This window comes from Mustela erminea, chromosome 9 (genome assembly GCF_009829155.1).
Source record: "Mustela erminea isolate mMusErm1 chromosome 9, mMusErm1.Pri, whole genome shotgun sequence".
In the NCBI taxonomy this organism is placed as follows: domain Eukaryota; kingdom Metazoa; phylum Chordata; class Mammalia; order Carnivora; family Mustelidae; genus Mustela; species Mustela erminea.
Genome location: NC_045622.1, coordinates 63,190,268 through 63,202,960, shown reverse-complemented (window position 1 = coordinate 63,202,960; position 12,693 = coordinate 63,190,268). Strand labels below are relative to the sequence as shown.

Here is a 12,693-nt window from a genome sequence, read left to right as displayed (position 1 = left end):
CCTGAAATCTCTTCTTGATAAGAATTTCCTGTGACACATCAGGCTTCCTGTGGCACAATTTATGACCCTCATGCAGGAGAAGGCTCTGCTGAAGAGCCAAAAGCCTAGGCACCCCAAGACCCTCAGCCCACACTGGCTGGGATGATGTCACAGAGCGGGTATAAGTGCAGCAGAGCAGGGGAATAGCATAAACCCTCAAGCCCAGTACTGTCCAACTCTAGAAGGAAGGCTCTGCAGCACTGAGTTCCTCTGCTCTGGGCTGGAGAGCCCTGAGACACCCAAGCCACTGGAAGCCAGCTGGCCTTGAGTCTCCTTGTTCCCACCAGCCATGCCTCCCTACCCGGCTTTCATTCATTCACTGCACTCATGTGGAGCATCTACGCTATGCAAAGCCTTCCACTAAGTCTACAGAGTCAAGCAAGACAGGGCCTTACCCTCAGAGTCACAGCCAATGAGCACTTTTAGATATAACCCATAATTAAACCTGACTAAGACTTAACGATAGACCTTAGCAATTTGTGTGACTGAAGACAACTGGGTAGGCTTCCTGGTGGAGGTGGCACTGAGTCCTGAAGGATTATGGGAAGTTTACCAGGTGGAGATATGGAAACAACCACAGGTACAGCTCCAAGATGGAAGATAGTACACGAGTTCACAGGACTGGTATAGACGGGAAAGAGATCAAATCTTCGGCTGAGTGCTGATCTGCTGGGAGGAGACTATGTGAGTCTGGTAACAAGTCACCAGACAGGAGAAGGCAGAAGAATCCCAGAAACTCACAGAAGGCTGGGAATAGTTAGTGTTACTATTAGAGTATAAAGACCTCCTAATACATAGGACATCAGGCAGAGTCCTCAGAAGAGTACTGTTTTAGTAGTGAGGTTAAATTAGCCCTTGGCTAAAGGCTGCTCTGGACCTACCCTAATAAAAATGAAAAGAAAACCTCAAAAGGATCCAAATTCTAAATAATTTAACTGTGTCAGAACAAAGCCCAGCAATATTTAAAGAAATAAGACAAAGCCCAGCACCCAAAGTCCAGCATCCATCCTTTAATCAAAAATTACCAGACATGCCTTGGGGTTGTTGGATTGGGCCCACAGAGGGTTCTGCACTTTGAACTGCACTTTTTGTCCCTCTCCCCACTCCCAGTTGTGCCAATTGTGCACTCTCTCTTTCTCTCTAGTAAATAAATAAGTAAATAAATAAAATGAATTTTTGGTTGTTAGTTCTGAGATTTTATTACTGGACACCTATAGAATTCCAAAGGATGGAGAGTAAATAAAAATGGAAAGTACACTGACCAACAGAGCAATGAAATGGAAAGAGCACCTATAATGCAAAAACACAGTATTAAAGAAAATACAGATTAAAATATTCAACTGAACCCTGGCGGGCTTATATCAAAGATCATGATATTATTTCTTACAATTTTCATGCACATTTAAAGGAATGCTTTCTACTTTCTGTGATGAACACCAGCGTTGTATGGAAGTGCTGATTCACTCTATTGTACTCCTGAAATTAACAGTACACTGTATGTTAACTAACTGGAATTTAAATAAAAACTTGGAAAAAAAATTGCCAGACATGCAAAAACTTAGGATCGAACACATAATTAGAAAAAAAATATCAGTCATGAGGAAAATATCTAAAGATGACATAGATGAGAGCATTAGCAGACCAGAATGTGAAAAGAACTATTACAGACATATAGGAAAGAAGGCAGAAGAAAATAGACTATAAGGAGGAGAAAAATGAAAGATGTAGCTAAGACTTGAATCAAACTTCTGGAGTTGAAAACCACAATGCCTAAAACAAAAAATACGCTGTGTACAATTAGATACTGCAGAAGAAAAGATTATGAATTTAGAGACACAACAATAGAAATATTCCAAAATAAAGCTCAGGAAAACAGTGCTGAAAAAAGAAATTATAAGTGAATTGTGGAACAATATCAAGTTGTCCAATATACATGTAATTGATATTCCAGGGGTGGGGGGGGAGTTGGGGGGAGGTAGAAAAAGATACTTGGAGAATACCTCGAATCTTTTCAAATTGGATGCAAATTATAAATCCACAAGTCCAACAACTTCAAAGTGTTTTTGAATATATTTATATTAAAAATATAAATATATTTATATTGAATATCTTTGTATCGAATATAAAAAAACTACACCAATATATGTCATGATCAAATTGTTGAAAACCAGTGAAAAAGAAAAAAATCTTAAAAGGAGCCAGAAAGGGGGAAGGGAACACACACTGCAAACAGGGACAAAGAAAAGAAAGGTAGCACACACCTCATGAAACAATGCGAACCAGAAGACAGTGCAGCATCTTTACATGTAGTAGTGGGGGGCTGGGAGGCAGGGAGCCCTGTCAATTTTAATTCTATTTCTGGTCAAAGCAGATTTCAAAAAGGAAAAAAGATAAAACCTGTTTCATACCAATAAAATCTGAGAGAATGCATCACCAGCAGATCAGCACTATAAGGAATGTTAAATTAAGTCCTTCAAGGAAAAGGAAAATGATACTAGAGGATAATTTACATACACATATGAAGAGCATTGGAAATGGTAAATATGTAGGTACCCATGAAAACCTTTCCTCATTTAAAAAAAACAAACAAAACCCTGAATCCAGCAACATGGAAAAAGGGATTATACATCTTGATCAAGTAGGACTTATTCTGGGGATGCAAAGGTGACTTATCTAAAAATAATTTAACTGTGTCAGAACCAATCCAAAAACTGTGTCAGACTGATTTAAAAATCAGTCTTAATATGATATATGGTATCAACAGAAAAAAAGGGAGAAAAACCACATAATTGTCTAGTAGATGCAGAAAAAGCATCTGAAAAAATTTAATACCTCTTCATGATAAAATCACACAACAAACCAGGAATAGAAGGGATTTCCTCAACCAGAAAAGAGGCAACTATGAAAAACCAACAACTGAAATCCTACTTAATAGTGAAAGACTAAATGCATTATCCACACCTAAGATCAAACCAAGGATGCTCGTTCTTGACATAGCTGCTTGACATTGTACTGAAGGTTCTAGCCAAGATGATTAGGCAAGACAATAAAATACAAGGCATCAGATTAAAAAGGAAGAAGGAAAACTATCTGTATTCACTGATGACAAGATTTTGTATAAAGAAGATCGAAGGTATCTACTAAAATACTATTAGAACGAATAAACAAGTTCCATAAGCTTACAGAATACAGATCAGTTATATTTCTATACAACCACAGTGAATGATCCAAAAAATGAAATTAAGAAAGCAATTTGCAAAAACATCAAAAAGGGGGCGCCTGGGTGGCTCAGTGGGTTAAAGCCCCTGCCTTCGGCTCAGGTCATGATCCCAGGGTCCTGGGATGGAGCCCCGCATTGGGCTCTCTGCTCCGCAGGGAGCCTGCTTCCTCCTCTCTCTCTGCCTGCCTCTCTGCCTAGCTGTGATTTCTCTCTGTCAAATAAATAAAATATTTTAAAAAATCAAAAAGAATAAAATACTTGGGAATAAATTTTATAAAAGAAGTGCAAGACTTTAAAATGGAAACTACAAATTTTTTGGAAAGAAAGTAAAGTAGACCCAAATAAATAAAAAGGCATCCTGTGTTTATGGAACAGAAGTTTAAATATTTTCAAGATAGCGATACATCCCAAATTGATCTACAGATTAAACACAATCCGTATCAGGATATAAGCTAGTTTCTCTGTCAGAAATTGACAAGCTGATTCTAAAATCATATGGAAACTCAAGGGAGCCAGCATAGCCAAAATAATCTTTAGAAAGAATGAATCTGGAGCGCTCACATTTCCTGACTTCAAAAACTTACAACATAGCTACAATTATCAAGATAGTGTGGTATTGGTATAAGGACAGACACATAAATCGAGGCAGTAAATGGAGAGCCCAGGAATAAACTCACATTTATAAATCAATCGATTTTTGGCAAGGATGCCAAGACCATATAATGGTGGAAAGAACAGTTTTTTCAGCAAATGGTACTGGGACAACTGAGTATCTAAAATGAGAAAGACTTGGCACCCTCTACCTCACACTCTATACAAAAATTAACTCAAAATGAATCAAAGACCTAAATATAAGCACTACAACTGTAAAACTCTTAGTAGAAAGAATTGTAGGCACAAATCTTTGTGACCTTGGATTAAGTAATGATTTCTTAGATAGGACATCAAAAGCACAAGTAGCAATAGAAAAAATAGATAAATTAGACTTCATCAAAATTTAAAACTTTTGCGTTGCAAAGGACACCATGAAGAAAGTGAAAAGATAAGCCACTGAATTCGATAAAACATTTGCAAATCATTATCTGATAATGGACTTGTACCTAGAATACCTAACAAATGGTTACAACTCAATAATAAAAAGACAAATGACCCATTTTAAAAATGGGCAAAGAATCAGAATAGACATTTTTCCAAAGATATACAAATGACCTGTAGGTACATCATTGGTCATTATTAGTCATCAGGGAAATAGAAGTCAGAACCACAATGAGATACCACTTCACACTCACTAGGATAGCTATAATAAAAACCACAAATAAAACACTTATTGGCAAGGATGTAGAGAAATTAGAAACCTCACACATTGCTGGTGGGTATGTGAAATGGTGCAGCCACTTTGGAAAACAGCCTGGCAATTCCTCAAAAGGCTGAACATTAGATTCCCAGAAGTTCTACTTCCAGGTATATACCCAAGAGAAATGAAATGTGTCCACAGATTTTCACAGTAACATCATTTATAGTAGCAAATCCTAATATCCATCAGTCGATGAATGGGTAAACAAAATGTGCGTGCCAATACATCGGACTATTACTTGGCAACGAAAAGAATTGAACTATTTTTTTAAAAAATTTTATTTATTTATTTGACAGAAAGAGAGAGAGCACTTGCGCGCACACAGGTAAGCAGAGTGGCAGGCAGAGAGGGAGAAGCAGGTTTTCTGCTGAGCAGGGAGCCTGATTCGGGGCTCCATCCCAGGACCCTGAGACCATGACCTGAGCCAAAGGCAGCTGCTTAGCCAACTGAGCCACCCAGATGCCCCAAGAAATGAACTATTGAGATGTACTACAACACAAATGAGTCCTGAAAACATTCTGCTAAGGAAAGAAGCTAGTCACAAAGTCCACATATTATATGATTTCATTCATATGAAATGTCCATAATAGGCAAATCTGTAGAGAAAATAAGTTAGCAGTAGCCTACGGCTAAGGGTGAGTAGAAGAAGGGGGTGTGTCAGCTGATGGATATGCAGCTTTTTGGTGGGAAGAGATAATTAAAATGTTCTAAAACTGATTGTAGTGATGGCTGCACAACCTAAAACCCATTGACCTGTATACTACATATTGGTGAATTCCATGGTATGTGAAATTCATCCCAAGAAAGATGTTATTTTTTTAAAAAGAGACCACTGCCTGTTTAAAGCAAAAATAAAAAAAAAATTGTTGGGTGTGTATCATAGCTAAAAGCAAAAAGCATGACAATAGCTCAAAAGAAAGAAAGGAGGAATAAAGTGTACTGTTCTAACGTTCTCAATGATACTCATGAGTGGTATATTATTTTAAGGTTGAAGATGTGTAACGCAAATGCTAAGCAACCACTAATAAAAACAAACAAAAGAAGATTTATGACTAATAAGCTAAGATTGGAGATTATTAAAATAGATTCACCAATCCCCCCCCAATCTAAAAGAAAGCAAAAAAAAAAAAGAAAAAGAAGACAAAGAAGCAAAGAACAAGTAGGACAAATAAAATACCAATGGAAAGATATCAACCATATTGATAACAACATTAAATGTAAATGGTCTAAATATTTCAATTAAAAAGTAAAATTTGTCAAATTAGATAAAAATAACACAATTACATGTTTTCTTAAAAAAAAAAGACAGTTTAAAATGTGAAGTCAGGGAGATTAAACATACAAGGATAGAAAAAGATATGCCATGCAAACACTAGTCAACAGAAAGCCAGAGTGATTATACATCCAACTGGAATTATTACCAGAGATGAAGAACATTTCATATTAATGAAGGGATTAACTTCTTGAGAAGATATAACAACCTTAAATGTTTATACATCTAAGAACAGAGCTTCAAAACACATGTTGCAGAAGGTAATAGATTTAAAAAGGAAAAAAGAAACGGAGGAGAAATGTCTCGGTGGTAGCTATAGTCATCAGCTTAGAGATGGAAGTTGAAGCCATGGCTACCAGTTAGATTAGCAGAAACAAGTATAAGAGAGAAAAGACAGCAGGACAGAATGCTGGGCCACTTCAGCACTGTCAGGGTGAACAGAAGAAGAAACTCTTAAGAAGCAAATAGAGAAATAACTATCAGAATAGGAGACAAAAAAGGAGTGGGAGGTCATGGAACCCAAGAGAAGCATGCTTCAAAAGGCAGAGTGTGCTCAGCTACATCAAATGCTGCTGAGATGAACCAGGACCTCACAGGCTGTAGCAGGATTTATGGAAAGAATCACTAGAGACATGGGCATGAGAAATGGGTGGATAGTGGGAACAGAAGCCAGCGGACTGAGCAGGAGTTGAGGAGATGGAAATAATAAACCCAGATTTTTATTTCAACAGGCTTGGCTGAAAAGAGTAGGTGGTGACAGGGGAGGTTGTAAAATCAAGGTATTTTTGTTTTGTTTCTTAACTGAGTTAAAGTGGAAGGAGCTAGGAGAGTGGAGACGATGAAGATGAAGGGGACAAGGAATGAGCAACAGAAGGGGGTTCTTTGGGTTGGGGTCAAGGGGAGAGTTACCAGATCTCTGGTGGAGAGGCTAACTGGAAGAGGAGCTCCCTCTCAGTATAATAGGGCCAGAGGCATAGATGGCCATGGATTCAGGTCAGTTTGGAGCCCAGGGCAGAAGTTAAAGAAATTACCCCCTGGTAAGTCTTCTTTTCCTTATAAAGAGAGAGTCTAGGTCAGCTGCTGGGGGTGATTGGGGAAGCTGTGGTATGGAAAAGCAGAAGGGTATGTGAGAGTTCTGAAATAGCTGGGCGGAGGTGGGGAGTGTGTGGTTGGGGTAGATGTAGACAGCGGGCCTGCTGGGCACTGCTGGGGTCTCAGCTAAGGCTATGGACCATGAAGTTGGGCCAGTGTCAATTCATGAAGGGATTCCCCCCACCCCCCCATCTCAGCCCTATCAACCAGGACTGGCTTAACAGGCAGTTACCACATTCTAGGGTTGGGGTGGGAGGCTATGGGGCCAGATGGTGAATGGTGAGCAGTTCAAGTAACAGGCCATAGTGTCCAGATTGGAGGGGAACAAAAGCTGATTTGTGGGGAGGGGGAAAGTAAGAGGCAGGAGACTGAAGTATTCTAAGAACAGATATGGTAGAGGTAAGGGAGGCAGAGCACATAGGAGGTACATGGAGATTAAAACTTCAGAGGTGGAATGGTGTCAAATGACGACCAGATCATGGTCATGGGTTGCTGAAATAGACGTTGACGGTCAGTGAGTTGAAGCAACAAGTAGCTCAGAAGCCAGGATTTGGAGGACTGTCTTCATAGGCATGGAAGCCCCTGGTATGATGGTAGAACCTAGGACAAAAACTCTGTGACAAAATCCCTTTTCTGTCTGGGTCCTTACATGGCTGGATCATCTAACTTTGGCCTTAATTACGACTATTCCCAGCCTGCAGAGATACAGCCTTATAACTCCACCATCATCCTCAAGGCTGCCCAGCTCCTCCCCTCCCTTCTCCATCTAGGTGCAGCCCCGTGTACCATTCCAGGACTGGCCACACGTGAATCATCATGCTTCTTGGCACCATCTTGAATCACACAGGTTTTAAGGGATACTGGCAGGGCCTTTAAACATGGAAGAGCCAGAGTGGTGTTGAGAGCCCGGGTCACGAGGCACTGATTCCTAGAAACTCAGGATTGCCAGGCGCACTCACCAGCTAGCCATCAGCCAGATACATGTCACAGCATGCTCACAGCCTCCATCTACTAGAAGCAAGGCCATAACCAAAAGACCACACACTCCCAGTAAGCCCCTGGACTCCCATCCAGCAAGGCTGGCTCCCTGGCCTTCAGTGAAGAGAAAGAGCCTTGAGTAGGGGGCCTGGGTTCTAGTCCTGACTCTGCCATGAACTTGCAGTGTGACCCTGCCCTGAGGCCTCGGTTTGCCTCTTCAACAAGGGCAGTGGGATCTCAAAGACTTGCAGTCTTGCTGGTCTACGGGGGCGGGGTGGAGGAAGGAGATGTTCATCAGCTCACAGCGCTCAGAAGGCAAGAGCTGCAGGAGACAAATGAGCAGAGGTCTTCAAGCTTCATGACAGTCATACACAGAGGCAACCCTCTGGGGTTCACTCCCTGCATCCCTCCTCCTCCTCCTTCCTGAGAGCCTCTGAAGTAAGCTCAAGTGGCACCCCTCCCCCATGCCTCCCATCTTTCTCTGCATCAGATTCTCTTTAGGCTAAAAGGTCAACCTGGTTTGAGGCTCTGTGTTGAAAAGGAGAACACAGGAGGCCCCAGCCATGCAGCCATACCAGAGACCCATGGCTCTCCACAGAGCTTCCCTTTCAGGGCACATTCGTCACAAGCCTTATCAGAAGCCCAGGCCCAACATTCATGAGAACTCCAGATGCCCCCATATTTCTCTGGCCAGGTCCCTGGAAGGCAGGCAGAGTCCTCAGGTACCAGGAACCCTCAGCACCCCACGCTTCAGCTGAACCCCATCATGTTGCCTCATGTGTACCCAGGACTGAGCCCCCTCTTCCACAAGTAGCTGTTTCTGCCTATCCTTTGGGCCAACGATAGATCCTAGAGCCCTTGACATCAGTGAAGAACAAACGAGGTCCCCTCAGGAGTCTTGGGAAAGACCCACTTTGTGACTGTAGAAGACAGGCACAGGTTGCCAGCCTTGTGCAAGTCACATGGGGGGCTGGGTATGTGGAGAGTGGGAAGGAATTCCCTCAGTGGTCCTGGGCCACAGCTTGAGGACACCTGCTCTCTGGGGAAGGCCTGGCCCAGAGTCCCAGGATAGGCTGGGGAGCAGAGCCTGGGACTCTGTGCAGCACCACCTGGCTGGAGTAGGGCAGAAGGACCACAGAGGGATCTAAGAGGAACAAACAAAGGTCATAAGAGCCATAGTGAGTATGGCCTTTGCTTGGGGTCACACCTCCCCTAGGCCCTATTTCACACACCCCCCCCAGCACGTATGGGGTCCACGGCCACAGAGCTGCCCGTGTCCTCCCCTCCACCTCCCTGTAGTTTCCTGTGAATGGCCCTCTCCCAGCCAGCGCTCCCTCTTCCCCTGCCAGCTCACCGAGCGATCTCCCTTCCTTCCTTCCAGTACTTCCTCCTGGTTGTTCTCCTGAGGGGGAAAAGAAGGGGTGACTCTACGCCCTTGTTGCCTCCCTTCTTCATTCCTGCCCCTTGCCTGCCCAGACAATGGTCACTCAAGGCCTCTCTCAGGGCCTTGGCCTTGGCCACTTCAGCTGGGAAGCCAGTGGGATCAGGTTGGGGGAGCTCTGGGACAGCAAGCAGGCAGCCCAGAATGAGGACAGTAATGAGCAGAGCTGGGGACAAAGCAGGGGGGCCGGGTGGAGACTGGGAAGAGGAACCCACCAGAACAGACAGAGGGCAGGAGTGCAGAGCTGCCAAGGGCCAAGGCCTCGCTCGCATGGTGGAGGAAACCTCTCCGATCTGGGGCAGGAGAAGCAGAGCCTCCCTGTTCTCCTGTCTAGAGCCTGAGGCTGTGGGAGGACTGCGGGACCCCATGTGGTGACGGGGAAGGGGTGAGGTCCATGAGGGTGGGTGGGCAGGGTGGGCCCAAGGGTGGGGTCCTCGGGCTAAAGGCAGGGGTACTGAATGCTTACCGATCTCCTCGGTGGCCCCGTTTCAGGGGCCCAGCCTTCCTTTGTCGCTTTGAATGCTGAGATCCCATGGGCCGGGGAGTGCCTCCTGGGAACAAAACCCCTGTCTCGGCAAAACGGTGCAAACCCAGGAAGAAAGCAGAGGGTCCTACCCTCCATGGCAACCAGAGGCTGGGGGAGTCCAGAGGCTGGTGCTGCTTCAGGCTGCACGTGAAGACCTGGGGCCTGTTGCCATTCCTTCTACTACTCAGCTCACCACTGAAGCTGCCACAAGCCACCTGGGTGTCTCCCTCCATCACTGTGGCAACGGTCACACTAACAACAACCATCGAGGATTCACTGGGACACAGAAACCCTCTCAGCTGGTCACAGGCCCCCTCCCAAGCCCTTCAAGACCAGCCTGAATCCCCAAGGCCTCAGTGGCCATGCCACTCAGGGACACCCAGCTGCTTGTTTCCATGGCAACACAGAGACCCTATATGCCTGCATCCGTGGTTACTATAGCAACTCAGGCAGAGCCAGGTGCCCTGAGGACAAAGTCCCCATCTGGAGGAACCACAGCCAGAAAACACATTCCCTGTGCTCTCTGTGGCCTGTCCTGGGTTGGGAGCCGACTCTATGCTGGTGCGTCTTCGAGAGACTGATGGGGTATCTAGGATTTCGTCGTCTCTGTCCTTAGCCTCTTGTCCTCCCACTCCCCTTAAGAGGCACCTGAGTGATCTTCCCCCTCATAGGGCTTCACCTCCCACACACACACCCTTTTTTTTTTGAGAGACAGAGAAAGAGGAGAGGGAAAGTGGGAGAGAGAGAGAGAGCATATGTTGGAGGAGAGAGAGAGAGAGAATCTGAAGCAAGCTCCACACCCAGCACAGAGCCTGATGGGGGGCTGGACCTCATACCCCTGAGACCATGATCTGAGCCCCAGTCAAGAGTCGAATGCTCAACCAACTGGGCCACCCACGTCCCACAACCCACGAATGTCCATGCCTTCATGGTGGGCCCTCTCCTCTCCTAAACTCCAGAACTCTCCATCCACCTGCTCTCTGGACACTTCCCGGTGGATGTCCCACACAGCAGCTCACAACTGAGGTATGCTGCTTAGGACTTCCAGTGAATCTTATCTTCTGTGTAAGATTTATCTTATCTACTCCATCTCCATCTGCCGTGAGTGACACAGCAGGCCCCCAAGGTGCCAGTATAGCTTCCTGCTTTTTCCTTCCATCTTCCCTGCCCAGGCCTGCAACCATGAAGCCCTTTTGATGTCAGCCAGCTGGCATCTGTCTACTCCCTTCCCTAGGTCCACATTCTCAGGAGGGCATCCTTGTTGCTCAGATCTTGGCTTCAGGACAGTGTCTGTCTCCAATTTGCTCCCCTCAAGGCCCTCCTCCACTGGCACAAGAGTAAAAGTTCTAAACACAAATCTGATCCTTTTCTCCAGACCCTGCTTAAACTCTTCAGAATCTCCCTGCTGCCTCAGGACAGAAGTTAAGCCCATGCATGTACTCTGCCCAAGCCCGGTGGACCCCTCGAATCCTCTTAGACCAGGCGCCCACGCTAACTCCCGGATCACATCACCTCTCCTCTCTCCCCTACCTCCACCACTTCACTTCCCCTTTCTTGCCCATCCCTGGCCATGTTCTCGCAAAAATGATACCCAGACTTTCAATGAGGTGCCTAGATCGATAATGAGGAATCTTTGGGATGTAATCTCAAACTTCTGAGGGGAAAATGATGTCTAGATGCAAAACTGGACATTGCCGACTTCACTCTGACTAGATCTGAAAACCTCGGCCCCAGAGGTCTGCCCAGCAGACAGACAGAGACTCATGGAGATACCATAAGGTGCCACAGAGACGATGTAACTCTCATGGGCTCCAGAAAGCTAGAGATCCCAGACCATCAGCTGAGAGGGCACCTCAACTCCTCCCTGTCATGTCACAGATGGAAAAATCAGGCTCAGAGGGAGGACGCTCCAAGACAGGTCTCCCAACTCCATGCCTATGGCTCTTTCCAAAGCCCGTGTGAGGAAGTCAGCACATAGCGTTCGTGCGCAGATGTGCAGCATGGGGCAATTTTCAGGCAGGGGAGCATACGTGTGTACCCATCTGGAGCTCGAGACCTCATCCCTCCATCTCTCCTAACTTCTCTTTCAGAAGTCTTCTGTCCTATTGCAGGCAGAACAGAACTTTCCAGTCTGAGGGCATCTCAAACCCATGCTTAGGTCAGTACTTCCTCAGACACAAGGTCCTCCTGTTCTCATTCCCACTCAAGTTCTCTGGTTTCTACACTGGTCCATACAGGAAGGCAACAACAGGAATGTACAACAGGAAAAAGCCAGTGAAGCCAGCGTCCTCACCTCTAGGCTGATGGGGGTGGAGGTGGTGTTGGTGTTGGGGTGGCTTCTGGACATGCTGGGAGAAGTCACACTCGAGGTCACACCCAGGGGCAGGAAGTCCTTGGAAGCTAAGCTAATGGACAAGTTATAAACCCCTCCAAACACATTTCCAGCCTCAGAGAGCTCACACCTTCTAGAGTGGTCCCTCCATCTTGGGTGTTGGCGATTTCTTCTTCACTTCAAGCCCAAACACACTTCCCTTTGGTTCCAGTTCTGTCCTCCAGAGCCCCACAGAACATGACTTTTCCATCTGTCACAGGGCTTTTTAGGTCAAAGCGCTGTTACCTAGGTTAGCTCTCACCGGTGAGCACAGCCCTCGAGAGAGGGCACGATCATCCGTATTTCTCACAAGAGGAAACTGAGGCCCAGGGAGGAAGTGACTTGCCTAGTAAGTGGCAGAGGAGGCGCTGGGTGACAGACCGCCAGGCCAGGTGACAG

The 12,693-nt window shown here is 45.4% G+C and overlaps 1 protein-coding gene across 4 annotated transcripts in view; it reads right to left on the bottom strand.

Moving 5' to 3' along the window:
* The window catches only part of TUB (TUB bipartite transcription factor), a 101,901-nt gene that overhangs the window by 52,916 nt on the left and 36,292 nt on the right, over nucleotides 1-12,693 (bottom strand). For 2 of the 4 annotated variants that reach the window (XM_032356851.1, XM_032356853.1), the window contains exons 2-3: nucleotides 9,864-9,948; nucleotides 9,311-9,358 (exon numbers count right to left, since the gene is read on the bottom strand). The exons of the other annotated variants lie outside the window; for them this stretch is intronic. In XM_032356851.1, coding sequence (XP_032212742.1) covers nucleotides 9,311-9,358; nucleotides 9,864-9,948 — 133 coding nt within the window. The remainder of the gene's footprint in view (nucleotides 1-9,310; nucleotides 9,359-9,863; nucleotides 9,949-12,693) is intronic. 4 annotated transcript variants of the gene reach the window in all.